At 44.8% G+C, this 16,444-nt stretch overlaps 1 protein-coding gene across 1 annotated transcript in view; it reads right to left on the bottom strand.

Moving 5' to 3' along the window:
• The window catches only part of PRR5L (proline rich 5 like), a 37,714-nt gene that overhangs the window by 6,678 nt on the left and 14,592 nt on the right, over positions 1-16,444 (bottom strand). The window contains exons 5-9 of the mRNA XM_066551270.1: positions 13,938-14,029; positions 10,479-10,619; positions 8,701-8,827; positions 1,659-5,068; positions 974-1,166 (exon numbers count right to left, since the gene is read on the bottom strand). Coding sequence (XP_066407367.1) covers positions 4,737-5,068; positions 8,701-8,827; positions 10,479-10,619; positions 13,938-14,029 — 692 coding nt within the window. The 3' untranslated portion in view covers positions 974-1,166; positions 1,659-4,736. The remainder of the gene's footprint in view (positions 1-973; positions 1,167-1,658; positions 5,069-8,700; positions 8,828-10,478; positions 10,620-13,937; positions 14,030-16,444) is intronic.

Here is a 16,444-nt window from a genome sequence, read left to right as displayed (position 1 = left end):
ATCAAACTACAATTAAGCCTCTACCTTCTGTTATACCAATTATTTAGGTGAAGATTAATCTAGCCAGCTATTTCCTTTACCTGCATATAACTGTTCTTTACTGCTCTCTCCCACACAGGTGAGTCTCCTGTACACAAGTCCATATTTGTGGCCCCAAGAGTGTGTTGCCATGCACAGCAAGCAACTGTTGATAAATAATGACAATTTTCAGTTCACTTACTTTTATGCACTGGAGTTGTCACTTCCTTTCATCATTTGGTCTGGAGAAATGTATCCAAACTACTCAAACATCTGAGCTGCCACTCCTTGTGGACTTAGGACAGCTTTCACAAGACCTGAAGAAGGGCTTGGGGCAGGATTAGCCCCCTGGAAGGGGGAACTCACACAAAGGAGAGATGTAAACTGGCACAACAGTGATACAGCACTTGCTCTCCCATGTGGAAATAACTAAGAAGGGTACTCCAGGTAATTTCAGATGCAAGTAATGAATAAAAGGCAGCCAGTTCTCAGGTGGCATGTGGCACTTATTTGCAGCATACCATTTTGAGCACCACATTGATGAGAATGAGCTGTACCTTTGCTGGAAAGTTGCTTTAAAAGCTGCTACCTCTGCTTTAAAGCTTTTGTTTATGTAGCTGAATGCTTGGTGCCCTTACCTGGAGCTGTTGGGATAGCAGGGGGAAGAGAAAGCCCTCTCCAAACGTGTGGGCAAGCAAGAATATCCCTTTTAACCTATTTTTGTCCTGCCACATCCACCTTCCATATTTGAAATATGAACAGGATGACTAATTACCTCCTCTTTGCTCAAGGAAATACCAAATACCCTGCCCTTCACACTTTTAATTAACAGGAAAATTTGCAGTGACTTTCCTACAGAGAATGTTGACCGTGGGCTGAATTTCCAGCTCAGGTACCCCTGGGAAACTCCCTGGGCACTGTGGGGAATCTGCCAGGGTGGGTCTTGTTTTCTCACCTGCTTTCCTGAGTGGGAAGTGGTGCTGGCTCTGTGCAGACCTGTCCCAGTTGGGGAAGGGGCAGCCAGGGACTTTCAGGAGCTCAGACACCCATTTGGGGGCTTTGTCTAACACACAACTTTCCTTCAGGGTGAGGGAGCTGCACTCTGCCAGGCCCAGGAGTCCTGCTGCTGCCATGGGGAAGGAGCCAGGCTGGGAAGGAACAGGGAATCCAGTTAGGAAGGTTTCCTACTCTGAGACTACAGCAAAATTAAGAAGTTTGCATAACTAAGCACACCATAAATACCACAATTGGTCTCTCACTAGAGCTGCAGTTTGTCCTCTGGAGGACACAGGCTGCCTCTAAAGAGCCAAATATTTTCCATCTGCTGACTCAGTGGCAAGTGCCAAAAGGCCTTCCAGGTGAACCTGGACCTAAAAAGAAAAGGCAACCCAAACCCTGCAGTGTTCACCCTGCTCCCATCAGTGCCAGCAAGATATACTGCAAGGTCTCTGATTGATAAAAAATTAAAACATAAACCAAGTTGCTGTTCATGTGGCTAGGGCCAAAAGCAGCTCTGCTTCCTGACAATAAAACCATGTGCTTGGCTATGGGGAATATCAGGGAAAAGGCCTGTGGTACTAAGAATAGCCCCAGCAATAAGTTTATGACAGAATTGCATGGACACAGAATAAATCACTTACCTTAAGAAGGAGACAGAGTGAAAAGGGAAGACAGATTCAGTGTGATGAGAAGTGGCTCAGTCTAGGTTATTACTGAAGTAGAAGGTAACAGACTTCAGAAGGTGGTGAGAGAAATTCCTTCTTCCCATTCTGACAGCTCCTCCAGGAGGCTTTCTCAAGTTGGTGACCACAAGGGTAGAAAAGATCCACCCTGTGGCCCTGTCACAGCCATGTGACATGGTCAGCAACCACAGTGCAAACCCAAATCAGAACCCTGTATCCAAAATGCAAGTGTTTCTCATGCTGCAGCTCTGGCATGGGGAGAGGGTCTTTGCTTCCAGAGAACTGGAAGCTTCCTCAGCACTGCTCAGCATTGCTCCTCAGAGCTGTTCCCAGGGCCCTTCCAGGCCAGCCTCACACTGCCACCACGGCACAGCTTGCCAGCCACCTTCAGGTTCACCCAGCCTGTAAAAGAAAAGCACTTGCAGAGACTTGTGCAACCTCACATGGCTGTAAATGTGGTGGTCATGACCATAAACTCAGCGTGGTTTACAGAACAGGTTGTGTTTACTTCAGTTCACAAAGTAAAGCCACCAGCTTTAATTCTCCATAAAAACAAAACAATGGGGCAAGTGCATGATTCAGAGGGCTTGGTGCAAATTTTTGCAAAGTAACAGATACAAAACCAAAATAATTAAAATCATACATACGTGTAAAACAAAAGAAATTCAAGTTAAAACCAGGACTAATTCCTATTAGCCCTAGAGATGATCCAAGAATATGTCAGGAAATAAATACATTGTTCTAGTTTTCACCATAAAAGAGGGTGCTGCTCTCTGATCGAAATGGTTTGGGTATTTACAGAAGGCAAATGGGTCACAGGAGAAACAGAAGGAAGAAAAGCATTCATGAGAGTGAACTGAAATGCTGCAGGGTGACCACTTCCCCACACACCTCGGTGTGACTAAGAGAAGACTCAGTCACAGCAAGGGCTGAAGAAATTAACTGTGAGCAGGACATCATCCGTCATCTGCCCCACGCTGGAGGGACTGTGCCAAGGTGAGACCAGCATGGTGTGGTGGCTGCCACCACAGAGATTCTGCAGCTCCACCACAATCCATGGCTGCCCTGGGGCAGATGGCAGTAAGTTGGCCTGGTCAGTCCCATTTATGAACAGGAGAGCAATTTATCCTACAATCCACCTGAAGGGAATGCTGCTTAAAGGCACATCTTCCTGGCCTCTGCTGGACTGTGGGTGCTCTGAGGAAGAGGAGGCAGCCAGCCTCCTCCACTGAACCTCTTCTCCTGACATGGAAAGCACAGCTGGTGATCCAGTCACTGGGTCTTTCCCCAAAGGCCAAGAGCTCCAGTGACAGAAGGAAAAGGAGGCTCTTCCAAGTACCTGTCTCAACATTGCAAAGCACAGCAGACAAAGCAACAGCCTCATTTACCAAGGCAGCATGGCTTGTGCTCATAGCTGGTATTTCTGGTGCTTTTTGCCATATAATAATCAGCTCTCCTTTTGCTGCATGTGCTACTAATGCCAAATCCTGGCAGGTCAGAGCTGTGCTCCAGTGCAGCCAGTGGAGCAGAAGATGTTTAATGCCTAACAGAAGCATGGAAAATTCTGCAGTTAATGTCATAGCATGCAAAAAAATGACCCAAAGGCTCATCCTAACTTTCTGTTTCCTTGTCAAGACATACTTATTTACGAAGTACCACTTGGAGTAGATTCAAGTGGTAGTTGTGTTGTGTCCATATTTTCAATGGGATTTGACATTTAAGGCAGCACTGCAGTTCACCTCTAAGCCTATAATAACACTTGCAAATCTGCTTAGCAAGACATCAGCAGAGCAGCCCAGGGACAGCTCAAACAGATTGGCTCTGTCCCCACAGAAGCAGCACTGGAGTACCAAGTGATGCTACAAAGCAGACACTGCAGGCTGCAGTGCCTGACACAAACATCTGCAAACTGGACCCACTCCTAATCTTCACAACAAAAACAAAACCAAAGACTGCAAAGAGCCCTCACTTTATCTTAAAAGCAATACTGCACTGAGTCAGATACCACTGGAGGTCAGGAGCACTTCATGAATACACTGAGCCAGGACTCCTTTCCACACCCCGCTGATTATCCTCAGTCTCATGAAATCCACAAGTGCTACAAGTACCAGGGTAGGCCCAGGATGAAATACTGATCATCACCTCCTGATCTGGAGTCACAATGGCCCAGTGTTGAGAAGCACCTTTACATCTCCTACCCTTTTGATTTTCTCTTTCATCATAGCCCTATCACCACTGAAGTTTTGAGAGCAAATTGATGCCAAATGCCAGGATGCTCAGTATATTTTGCACCCAATTTACACACCCCAGCCATCCTTTGCACCCAATTTATACCAGAACCCCCAGGATATGACTGGAACCAAATAAACTACATATGAAGTACTCAGCTCAGATTCCACGTGTGCTCAGTTCTCTTCGGGCCTGGGAAAAAAAGTCTGATCAATTCTGATTGGGACTTTTCATCCATGCCCATGGGAAGCAAAATGAAGGATCTTCTCTCATAAGCCACCTCAGCAGATCTTTCTGCAGGATGCAAATGGCTTCAACCCTGAGTTTAACTTTAAAAGAGAAATGAAGTGCTCAGCATTCACCACGAAGCACCAGAAGCAAAAAGAACACTGAGCACAGAGGCCTCCACTGCAGGGACAAAGAACAAAGAAGCAGCACAATTGGGAAAGATGGAGAAAAGCAGAAAGAACTCAATTTGTATCATACCAAAGAAAAAGAAGGAAACCTGACACAAAAAAGTTTATACTAATAGAGAGAGAAAGCTTACAGAGGGCAGACTGTGCTGTTCAACAGCAAAACTTTGCCGCCCTCAGTGGTTACTTGGGAGCAGCCTGGCACCTCCATCAACAATGATCCCAGGCTGGTAAAAGAACATATCTAGATACCATTCTCAGCCATATGAATCCTCGAGCTCATCTCAATGACATGAGCAAAATTCCTATTTTTCTCTTTTTTTCCCAGCAGGGATGACACACCCCTTTGTCCAGCGTGGTGCACGCAGTTCTCCACACCTCAGGCAGCCTCCTCCTAGCAGACAGAGGTGCAGTTGAGCTCAGCAGGGTCCTGCCTGCCGGCTGCAGGCGCAGCTGCCTCGGGGCCGTCGGCGATGCTGGGCTCGCTGGAGCACTGCCGGTGCCCGAAGCAGCTGGGCTGCAGCAGCAGGCACTTGTCAGGAGTGTCCTGCTCCTCCGCCACCATCCCCGTGTGCATCATGGAGGCCATGGCCAGCAGCTGGAGGTCCGAGTGAGCGTTGGCCACCGTGTGCCGACGGATGCTCCCACACTTCTCCAGGTAAGCCTCGCCCTCCTGCTCCGTCAGTGGGGTCAAGGCCTTAGGGCAGGATCTGGAGTACCTTCTCTCTGGAAGGGAAAGAGGCAGCAGGAATGGTCAACAGCATGCAAACAGAGAGCTGCTCACACTGCTGGGCTGGCCTGGGGAACTGAGAGAATTCAGTGTGCAGCTACAGAGTGCCCCACTTCATTACCACTGGAAAGCAGTCAGGAGCTCACTAGTTCATACTGCTAGGTGTTGGAAAAGGAGATCTGCCTCTGCCTCAGAGCAGGGAGACTTCCCATCCTGCTGCAGGGGCTGCTGCCTGTGAGAGAAGTGAGCCAAAATGTCACCAGTGCAGCCAAGGGACTCTCTTTAGCATCCTCAGAGTCTTCTCTTTTATCAAGGGGTGAAGGCCAAGTAGGTACTCTCACATGCAGGTTCACTAAAGTAAGTGACACTAAAGTGGCACAAGTCCCCCCAAAAAAACATTCAGTGGGGATTTGAATTGCCATCCCTGTCACTGAAGAATTTCTCTCAGGAAGTGCCATTAGCTGTTGTCAATGTGAAATTCCTGATGCTTACATTGCACTGTCTCTACATCTGCCTAGGAACAGGCCATTCTGTTGGCATTATCCCACCATATTTTTTAAAGATCATGCCAGAAAAAGGACATTTCATCCACTTTGCAACACATCTGGTTTGGAGGCTGGACACAGAAAACACCTAAGAGCGCACAGGAACAGTCCACAGCAGCCTGGGAAAAGGGGCACAAGGGAAAGGCAGGATTTGTGCTGAGGAGGAGAGGCAGTGGCACAGAATGGCTGGGTGTGGGCTGTACAATCTGCTCAGCAAAATGTTAAGGAGGAAAATTGCCAGGTCTAAGGCACAGCCCCAAGGTGCAGTCCCCAGTGCAGTACCATGAAGCACGTGTCAATTCTGACGCTGAAAGCCTGAAGGAAGGCAGGGGTCAGAGTTTTGCCTTGGCTCACTGAAATCCCACCCCAGCAGGTTGAATCAGACACTGTTACTGTTCCCCTGCTGGCCTCCACCTCCTGCAATGTTCCATGTGGTTTTGGACACCTCCTGTGGGTCTATCCCTGCAGCAGTTGATGGAGCCATTCCCTATGTGTCCCTCTGTTTCTCACAAACTTCACTGAAGTGCAGGGTTTCATTTCATAAAGTCAGAAGCCTTTAAACCATATAAAAGGCTTCCAACTAAGACTGCAGAAGATAAGAGTAACAAAATGCAAAGCAAAGCACTCGTCACTGAAGGTTATAAGAGTTTTGGAAGTTTGTATCAGGAAGAAAAGCAGAAAACAAACTATTTGTTGCAGGGAGGAACAGGTGAGCAGCCTTCACCCTGTTACTGCCAGTAATTCTTCAATTCAAAATGGTTCATTCACAATTAAGAGTATGCAAAAATCACTTCTGAGGCTGGTTACAGCAAATGCATTCTCTAGGTTTCATCTGCAGCTCAAGCCACAGCAAGCTGTAGTGTTAAAGGGCATTAGGATATGACTCTCTTGAGAAAAAAATTAGGTGAAATTAGTCTAAACTCTGAACATGCATTTATTGCTTTACTTTTCCCCCTTTACTTTCTTGGCCACAACAGACAGTCTCTTAAGGGAGTTGTTCTGCATAGCTTAACCAGAAATTTTATTTTTATTTTGGTGCCTTATGACTGGGAATATAAACTGGGAGGAGTTTTTCTGGGACTTTTTTGCAAGCAACCTCACATCAGCAGTGATGTGTGGCTGTTTTATCTTCTCTCCTATCCCCAGTATAAACCCTGTTTCTTAGCCAGCTGGATCCTTTGGCACACTCCATTCTTACCATTCAGGTTATGGCTAATTCACACAGGCAAAGCAAAAGGATGCTAACAGACCAGATGGAAATGCTGCCATCAACAATTCCCCTCTGTGAGGGGTCCTGTCCCTTTCACACCTCTCTGCTTTAAATCAGCTTAAGATACAGCAGCCTTGCAGGCTGAAGCCTTATGTATACTCCCAGCTGGGAGCAGACACCTTCAGGCACATTTCCCAACACTCATTTACCCTGAAGGTTTCAGTCCAGAGGGCAGTCTGGCCTTCAGAGCAGCTGTGTAGAATGCAAGCACACCCAAAGACCAACTGCACCCCTCCCAAAAGCTGTTAGGGGGGACCTACTGGGCTTCACCATCATTACAGGCTGCCCAGGAAGAGAAGAAACTGGTTCTGAGAAAGCAAAATGATGACTGAGAGAGGGATAGGGAAGAGAAAGAAGTCTGATTACAAATGAAAGATAAGGAAGAGAAGCCCCCTCCACAGCAGCACTGTGAAAATACCAAGATTACTTGTAGAAAAGTGCAGTTTTGCAGTCCCTGTCTTGTACTGCAAACAGAAATTCCTTCTTTCCTCATGATCAGCAAAGGGTGGAGCAAGGGTAAAAGGCCACCTTGGAAATATACACAAATAAATGACAGCTAAAAATCAAAGTAAGTTCAATTATTTTAAGGCATATAAGCTTTCAAGGCCAGCTTTTGTAGGTTTTCTTTTTTTTTTTTTTTAATGGCACAAATGCTTTGTTCAGCTGGCAGAAATCCAGGATGGCTAGAAACTTCAGCACACGTCAGGCAGCTGCCTTTCAAACCATCCCAGCAGCATGCAGTTGTCCATAAACAGCAAAGCAATCAAATCTGTCAAAGTCCAACTTTTACAGGGGATTTTGGTCCAGACTGAGCCCTAGGATCAGATCTGCAAATCCATGCTGAACTATACAACCATGCTCACTTGCACAGAAGATATCTGATTGCCCAGCAACCACAAGAACAAAAATCTTGAGCCACAGTTTTCCTAAAGCAATGCTATGGGTTTATTACAGGCACAGACTGTCTGAGTTCAATTAGTTCTCCTAGCACAAGACCATCTTTACCCATATGCTCCTAAGTGTACTACAAGGCAGGCTGTGGGTCTCTAGCTTGCTACAATTTTGCATCAAAGCAAAGGCTAAAGGTAGTAAAAGCAGAGGGAGACTGGAGCTTTCTTCACTTGTTCTATTTAAATTTCTTGACCATCAAATCAGTAACACTATGCCCATTAGCTGGCCAACCTCTTCTGGCTGGCCACATGTGTGAGCAGAGCTCCTGCATCATGTGAAGAAGATTATTCCCAGAATAATCATGCTCTTCCTTAAGTGAGGTGCCCATTCTCTCACCTGGACATGTTTATCCATACTTTAAACACAGAATTTTAATTTGGTTTTTTTTTTTTTTTAACAGAATCCTCAGATGGAAGGAAGACTTCATGCAAAATCCCTGTCATCCCTCAGAATTAATATGCAACAGTTCTGCTGTTTGGAAAAGCTGATTGATTCAGCAGCTGAAGCATGCTAGCAAGCAGGCAGCAAAGGACCAGGTACTGCTCTCACTGTGGTGAAAGCAGTACACCAAGCATGGACAAAAGGGTTTTAAAATCCATTTCATGTCCAGAGAGAGGGGAGACTTTGTGGGGGTCTGTGTGCAGTGATGGGGCACTAATAGTTCACTAGGTCATGGACAAGAAAAAGCCTGTCACAAAAACTTGTATACAAAAACATTAATCAGGGCCTTTTCAAGGGTCTTTTAGCCTTTGTTTTCTGTCTCTCATGGAGTCATGCACTGTTTCCTTTTCCAGCACAAATGCCCCCCATTACCCAACCTGTGTACCCCCATAATAGCTTCAGTACAATGAGCATGTCTTACCAAGCAAGCAGGTGCTACCAGAGGAGCTGTGATCCTCACACAAACCTAAGAATGGTGATACCACCTGCTTGACCAGTTCTTCCAGCTGTAGATAGCCCTCAGTAGGGCCAGTAGGCTCATGGACACTCTGAAAATCAAACACAAAAGGTCAAATCACCTCTAAAAGATTTTGGAATAAAGCCTGGGGTCTGTGAATTCTCTGTGTACTGGAATATCCCAACTGTGCCAGTAAAGCTTTTGGAGGTGATGGAGGTTTGGGTGCCTTTCAGGTCAATCTCCTTGTTGAAGTTACAGCCACACCCTAGGGCCATTGGGCAGAGAGTTCTTTTACTGAGCAAGTGACAGGAAGGTACGAGGTGTGCTCACACTGAGGATGTGCACAGTGCACTGCAGCAGTGTCAGTATGCCAGGGTGGCTCTACCAGAAAACAAACACCACTTTGTAGAAAAGCCTTAACACGCCCTGGGCAAAGCACTGCTCTTTCCCTAGGCAGGACTGCAGGCAAAGCACCCTCTGTGGTTCAGCTTATAGCTGTGAAGATGGTAGATAACACCAACCAATTTAACAGCAATTTCAGAAACCATTCAGACTTAACTTCCTGCAAAGCCTCAATAAGCTTTTTTCCTCAAATGTGTTGCTTTGAGATTCTCTTTGCTCTCAAGAGTCTTGTATTAAAAAACATTCAGGGAAATTGAGCTAGCACTTTAGTATCACCTGCTGTTCCAGTCGGGTCACTGGAACATCAGAACAGTGAGAGTTCATACAGAACTACCAGCTTAGCCACTTTGCAACTCTGGTTGTGCTTCATAAAGTTTAATTCTCAGACATCCATTATGTAGGAGAAGAAATAAAAGTCACCAGACTGTGTGGTATGTTGAAGGGAAGGGATGCCATCCAGAGAGACTTTGAAAGGCTCAAGATATGGGCCTGTGCAAACCTCATGATAATCAATAAGGTCAAATGAAAGGTCCTGCACATGGTTCAGAGGAAGGCTGGATGGAGCTCTGAACAGCCTGGTCTAGTGGAATGTGTCCCTGCCCATGGCAGGGAGGCTGGAACTATATGATCCCCTGCAACCCAAACCATTCTATGACTCTATCAACTCTAACATGTTAGATGGCATTTTTCAGGACTGTTGGGCTGGGCCATATGAGAAAAAACCAAAACTGGATGTATTTGGAATGCTTGGGAAGTATTTTGTTGAGACCTGGATAAAGAGGATAGTTACCACAGATGCTCTAGATCTCTTGGGAGAGACCTTTGAAAGATGGCCTCTCATTTTGCCTGCTGCCAAAAGGTATTTCTCCTCTAATGGGCATACTCAGCATCCCAGCCAGCCATGGTGCTGGTGTCAAGCAGCCAGAGCCACAGTCCATTCAAATTCCATTATCTGCTGTGATGGAGACTTGCCCTGTCCTTGCAAAGCTGAGAAATCAGGAAAATTAGGGCACAAAGAGGCATTCAGACAAGCTAGAAGATGAAAAATTGTGTGAAAAAGAGAGTCCTGACATTGTTCCTAGATGGGGAGGAGAGGTATCAAAAAAACAAAAACAAAAACAAAATCCAGCTCTTTCAAGGCAACATCTTTACCTGTTCCCAGGAAAGCTCAAAGCATCCAAATTCAGCTCTCATTTTAACAGTGACCCCCCAAATAAGCACATATCACATCCCCTTCATCACACCCTCTACTCTCCCCACTTTTCCTCCAGTGTTTGTATGATTTCAACGAGGTCAAGATACCCAAGTGAGTCAGATGAAGAAGACCAGAGGTTCCCCACCTGCAGAATTAACAGCATCTGGACAATGGAAGCTGGAACCTTTGTCTGGACCAGGGGAAGGATTTCTTCCAACTTTACTTTTAGCAAGACCAAGTCTCTGAAGCCAAGAAGAGCAATCTGACGGATAGTCAACTCCTGACCCTAAAAAAACAAAGGCAAAATCCAAGTGCAGATAAAGGGACATGTGAGCATCATACCAGCACATGGGCACACAGACAGGAGGGTTTATTCTGCCCATTGCTGCTGTGGCAGAACACCCCCAGTCATTCATGCTGAGGATTCATGATACTCTTTAATTTCTTCCCTCTCAGTCTCGCACAAATTCTGAAGTGGGCATTGCCTCATCTGTGGCACCACTAGGTTTGGAGTGAAGCCAGAAATGAGCCTGTAGTTCACCAAATGACTGACTATGTATGTATTCATAAAACCTACTTGCCTTCCAATTTGTTCACAAAAAAACCCAGGCTGGATGTAGCTTGTGCTTCTGGCACTTGGAGATGAAAAAGCAGAGAAGATTTGGTAGGGAACAAAGTTGTTTCAGAATATTTCTTAACTAAACCTACCTCTGACCTATACTGTACCCTCTTTTTGCTCAACATCTGCACTTGCTGATATGACAAAAATCTGCAAGTTAGTCCATTACAGATTTTAGGATTTAGGCTGGAGCAAAGCTAGCAAGACTGCTTGAACCAAACAATTTTAAAAAGCAACAGCTTTAATATCCTCTGCAAGGCATTCCTACTTTACATCAACAACATAAGTGAGCAGGCTTAACAGATGATATAATATTTCTCAGCATTTTTAAACACAGTCTAACTCCATTTGGCATTCTTGTGTTACCACCTTCACCTCTGCTATGTTCAATATCTGCATGACTTTCTCTTGCCCCACTGCAACTCAGTAGCAGAAATTTTTCTCCCAGCTCTGCCTAGCACTTTCCAGCCTGAAAAGTTTGCTTTGTTCTTCTCAGTATGTTAATCTCTGCCCCATGGTCTGCTTGGGAATCATTTTATGATCTCCATAACACACTCATAACATAGCAAATATTTAGCACTCATAACATAGCAAATATTTAGCTAGAAGAAATTAACAGCAGGTAATCATTAATTCATAACAGGTTGCAGGTCATAATTAACAGCATTATCGATATGTAAATATGAATTAAAACCAATAGTATGGAGGAGAGCTTGGCCATAAAAAAAACAGTTTGCTGTTTTAAACCATCACTGTGTAGGGGAAAAAACGTGCAGGAAAGACCAATACCTATCTTGAAACTATATCTCAGCAGCTGCAAACTTTTTATTTATATTATGCAGTTTAGTCCCATTAACTTCATACCCCATTTCAAAATGCAAATACATTTCTGTGCCAAGCAAAACAAGATTTGCTATTCTTTTTTCCACACCAATAGTCACATCAACAGCTGCAACTATACGAAAGCCAGTGAGTGACCTGTTTACATAGTTTCCCTCTGTACAGCAATTTAACCAACTTGGCTGCTTAAAGGTCATATTTCTGCAAGAGCTACGAGCCTTGGGGTTAAACTTAGCTGAGATACGAGGCTGCATGAGTTACTGCCTTTGGTAACATACACTCACGCATGTGGCTTCAGTTTCATTCTGAATGGGTAATTGCTGGGATCACAGAAGAGCACAACTAAAAAAATCCTGCTGGTATTTGCAGGAAAGGATAGGGAATTGAGAACAAATTGACTTTCCCATCTACCAGAGCAGTGTACAAAGAATTGCAGCGTGATGGAAGGCACTCACTGGATGAGCTCTCCTCACATGCTGTGACACACCACATCAGTGGTTACATGCAGTTCCCTATTTCTAGGAAAAGCCCAGTCTTGTTATTAGGACACTGGCCTGGCATAAGAGCAATTTCTATTTCTTGCTGCACCAGCAACTCTCTCTCTGGTAGCCTAGAGCAGCTCACTCTGAGTTAAATTCTTGGATGTATTTAGGCAGCTTAATCCATCCATAGATACAGTTTAGTACTGAGGTGCCTACAAAGCTTTAAATATCCTGCCTGTTTACCTTTCAGTTCCTCATTCAGAAAGTGGCTATACTTCCCAAACTTTACAACTTTGCTCATATATTTTGGGTGATTCAGATATCGCAATAAGACAAACACAGCTCAATAATTATGCTTTCAAAGAATCTCAACACCCCATAGTCATCCTTTCACCACCAAGTTAATTCCAAAAGCTTTACCCACAGTGTTGTAACTTCTGCCCCATTTCTCATCACAGACATTTAATAGCAGAGCAGTAGATTTTTGTGTTAAGTGGCAGAATTATTAGCATCAGCGGGTATGACACAGTCAGCTCACAGTTTCCACAGTACACAGGTAGCTGCAGTGCAGACAAACCCCTGCCTAAATAGGTCACTCCCTCACTGAGAGTTAGCTGCAAAAGGAGAGAAGGGGAGGGTATTATAGTTGCACAGTTTTACCTGTCAAACACCTACCTCCAAGCATCTGGAGCAAGGAAAGAACAAAAATAAACACAGTAGAAAGGTTAGTGACTGTCTTTGCAGAAGTCCTTTCTCTTTTAGGAAATGCCAGCTTTAAGAGGATTAGAGGAAAAGGGCAACCTTTGAGCTTTACCTGCTGCCTTTCAAATAATACAAGGGAAAAATCATTTTAAAAGGTTCTGGAAATAATGTCTTCCAGAAGAGGCAAAAGTCAAGGGGAGGAGGCTAGCATTTCCAAGAACATCATTCCCCACATGAGGTACATTTTTCTTTTTCTCTGATGGCAGAAAAGTCAAAATAGGCTGGGGAGGTAATTAGACTGCTCATATAGAAACTCTGAGTAAAACTACATTAAAAAATGATACAGCTCAACACTTCTGATGGGATACTCAGCCCTCAAAATACCCAGCGTAAAAGGTTTTACATAAAATGTTAATTCTTCCTCTACCCATAGACTTACACGTCCCCTTACTGAAGCTTCAAGAACCTAACTGAGGATTTCCCAAAGGCACAAATGGGATATAAGCCCTTCAAAAGTCATTAAGGTGAGTTAATCACATTTTCTCCCGAGCTAGTCTTCAGATTTATACCTCTAAGACAAGCTGTCAGTGCTGTCATCTGCACCAACAGTCACAGCTATTTAAAAAAGAATGAATGATAAATACAAATAGCCCAGAGCTTCACTCTAGACAAGGCACAGTCCAACAGTTTCAGTGTGCAATTTTAGCTAAGCACAGAGAGTAGACAATTGGGAGTAAATTCAGTTAACTCACCAAAACACCATGCTTGTCCAGTAGATTTTAGCAGTCCTTCTTATAGTCAATACTTGGATAAACTCTACTTTCTCCAAGATTTAGGTTAAAGGTTTTGATGTGTATTTAGCCACTGGCCAAACAGTGCTGCTGGCAGAGATGTTATAACCTGCCATTAGCAGGCATTGCAGTGACTTTGCTTCACCTGAGTGAACTGTAATTAGGATTACCTGGACTGGGTAGAATATTGCCTGGAGTGTAGGAAGAGTCTCTGTAAAATAGTGATCCCAGATTTCAGACAGGACATCAATGCGATCCTCACCTATGAAAACAGAGATTGGAGCAAGAGCTTTAGTGACAGGGACACTAAAAGCAAGTTGGATTTTCCAAGTACTCCCTAATTCCCCAGGCAAGAGACTTCATTTCTGCAGTTTCTGCCCAAAACTGGACATCACCCAGCTAAGCTTCCCCTTAACCAACAGAGACACAAAGCTGTGACCTTTTCTGTGCAAAACATGAGGCCAATTCCAACAAAAGAGACAAGCCCCTCTTGAACCAGAGGCTTAACTCTACAGCCCAGGATTGTGCAATGGCACAGCTCACAGTTAACATGCTCAGCTAGCACAAGAAGAGATCACACGAAACCAGCTGAATCTGAGAACCAGAAGGTCACAGCCAACAGCAGCTGATACTCCAACATCATCCTGCAACAAGGTCAGGGAGAGCATTCAGAAGACCTGAGCCCCCTCCAGCATCCACTCAGTACCAAGCAGCAGTCAGGTACCTGTCAGGTATCCCAACAAAGGTACTAATGACAAATGAGGCACTTGTGAAGGTTCCCAAATGAAATCCACATGTGGCCAACCCTTATATGACTCTAATTCAAACAAACATCCCCAAATGTAAGTGGGTATTTAAAACCAAGGCAGACTAAGCTATGAATCTTGGGATTCCCATAACAGGAATATAATCGTGATCAAATTATGCTCATAGGTTTGACTTACAGAGCTGGGCACTCCTCAGCATCTGGGCCCAAAGCCTCTAAGTTCTTTACCTTAAGGTTTGCAGTGTTTATTTCAAGTTTTAGACCGATCCCTGGAAATCTCAGGTGCAAACAGACTCAGGGTTAAAACCACAGTTTCTGACAAAAGGATTTTCCGGGATACCTCTCAGGAGCTCAGAAGCAGTCTAGACTCAAGGAGCAGTAATGGAAGATGGTCATTCAAGACAGGTTTGAAGACTCATCCTCAAGGTCACCAACATGAGGAACATGGAATACATGAGGAACTGGAATACATGTAAAATTGCAACTCAAAGGAGCCTTATGACTCTGTACTGAAGTGCTTTCCTCATCTGCAGACTTCCACACAGACTTTCACTCTGCTTGCCCATGGCTTGTGCTGCTTAGGGCACAGCCAGAGAGCAGAGAGCCAGCAGGACTAGATCCTGCAGACATTTCCCTTTGAGCAGAGAGCCAGCCCACTAGCAACCACAGAAAATTTCAAAGAGATGCTTCACTGTGTCAGGTATGACTATGGTTTCAAATCTGGAACTGCAGGCAGACAAGAAAAGACCCAAAACCCCCACAACAGCTACCCATTACCACAACAGCCAAGTGCAAGCGAAAAAGACAACAGGAAACAGATTAATTGAATGTTTAAAATTTTCCCTCCTCTGCCTCCTACCCAGGACTACAATGCTTTGCTGTCTGGAGACACAATGAAATGTCAAAGATCACTTCTCCTTCTGAAGGGGAAGCAGGAATGGTTTGTTTCTTCAAGAAATCATAAATCCTGCAGGCATTGAAAGAGATTCTGACAGACTGTATAAAGAAAAATCACGTTAAAGAGGGTGTGATTGAAAAATAGACACAGATGAAACATTGCCATGCCCTGCAGCCACTCTGTCTGGGTGCAGGGGCAGGGTAAGTTTTCCAGGAAGACAGAACTAACCAAGAAGCATGTACAAGAAATCCTCATTGCTGTGACCACAAGACCTGCAACAAGCCCACACATTATAAATGAAAGGTGTCCATGAGTCATCTCCTGCAGTGATGCCAGCCTGCACAGCAAAGTGGCTCCAGTGTCACTTCAAGCTAGGGACAGAAAAATGAGGCATAGAAGGTGTTTTTCTGTCTGCCTGGGAAATTTCATCTGACCCAAACTACCTGAGCACCTGCAACATACTCTTGGGCAGCTCTCAGCTTATTACAGACTCAAACTAAATTTTCATAATGCTAAAGCAAACCCTGGAATAGTTTAATATGAATACAGAAACCAAAGTCTCTGGTAAGCTGTGCAGCATTCATTCTGAAGAGCTGGCAGTGGCAAGGCAGGTACCCACATTTGGAAATGCAGAATTCTGCCTTTTTTCCACATCTTGGAAAATACAGGAGTCTGCCCTTTTTCCTCCCTCACAGGGTCAATGCTGAAGAAGCACACCCCAAGCAGAAGGCTGGCCACCCCTTACTCCTTTGGGGCCCAAATCCTACAGCCTGCCAGCTGGGTGAAGTCACTTGGTGAAGACTGGTGCAGAGGAATCCAGGCCCAGCAATGACGTGAGATTATAAGCATCTATTGGCATTTAATGACCCACATACAACACTCTGGTGATTAGCAAGAGATCTTCCCTGCAGGCTAGAAAACTGGGTCAAACCAAACAGCAGCTTGGTTTTGAATAAAGATGTGCTGGCTTCGCTTGAGCAAACAGTTACTAAATGTGAGCAGCTCCCCACAGG

Source organism: Molothrus aeneus, chromosome 6, assembly GCF_037042795.1.
Source record: "Molothrus aeneus isolate 106 chromosome 6, BPBGC_Maene_1.0, whole genome shotgun sequence".
Taxonomy (NCBI): Eukaryota; Metazoa; Chordata; class Aves; order Passeriformes; family Icteridae; genus Molothrus; species Molothrus aeneus.
Note: the sequence above shows the minus strand (reverse complement) of the source record. Positions and strands in the feature narration are given on the sequence as shown.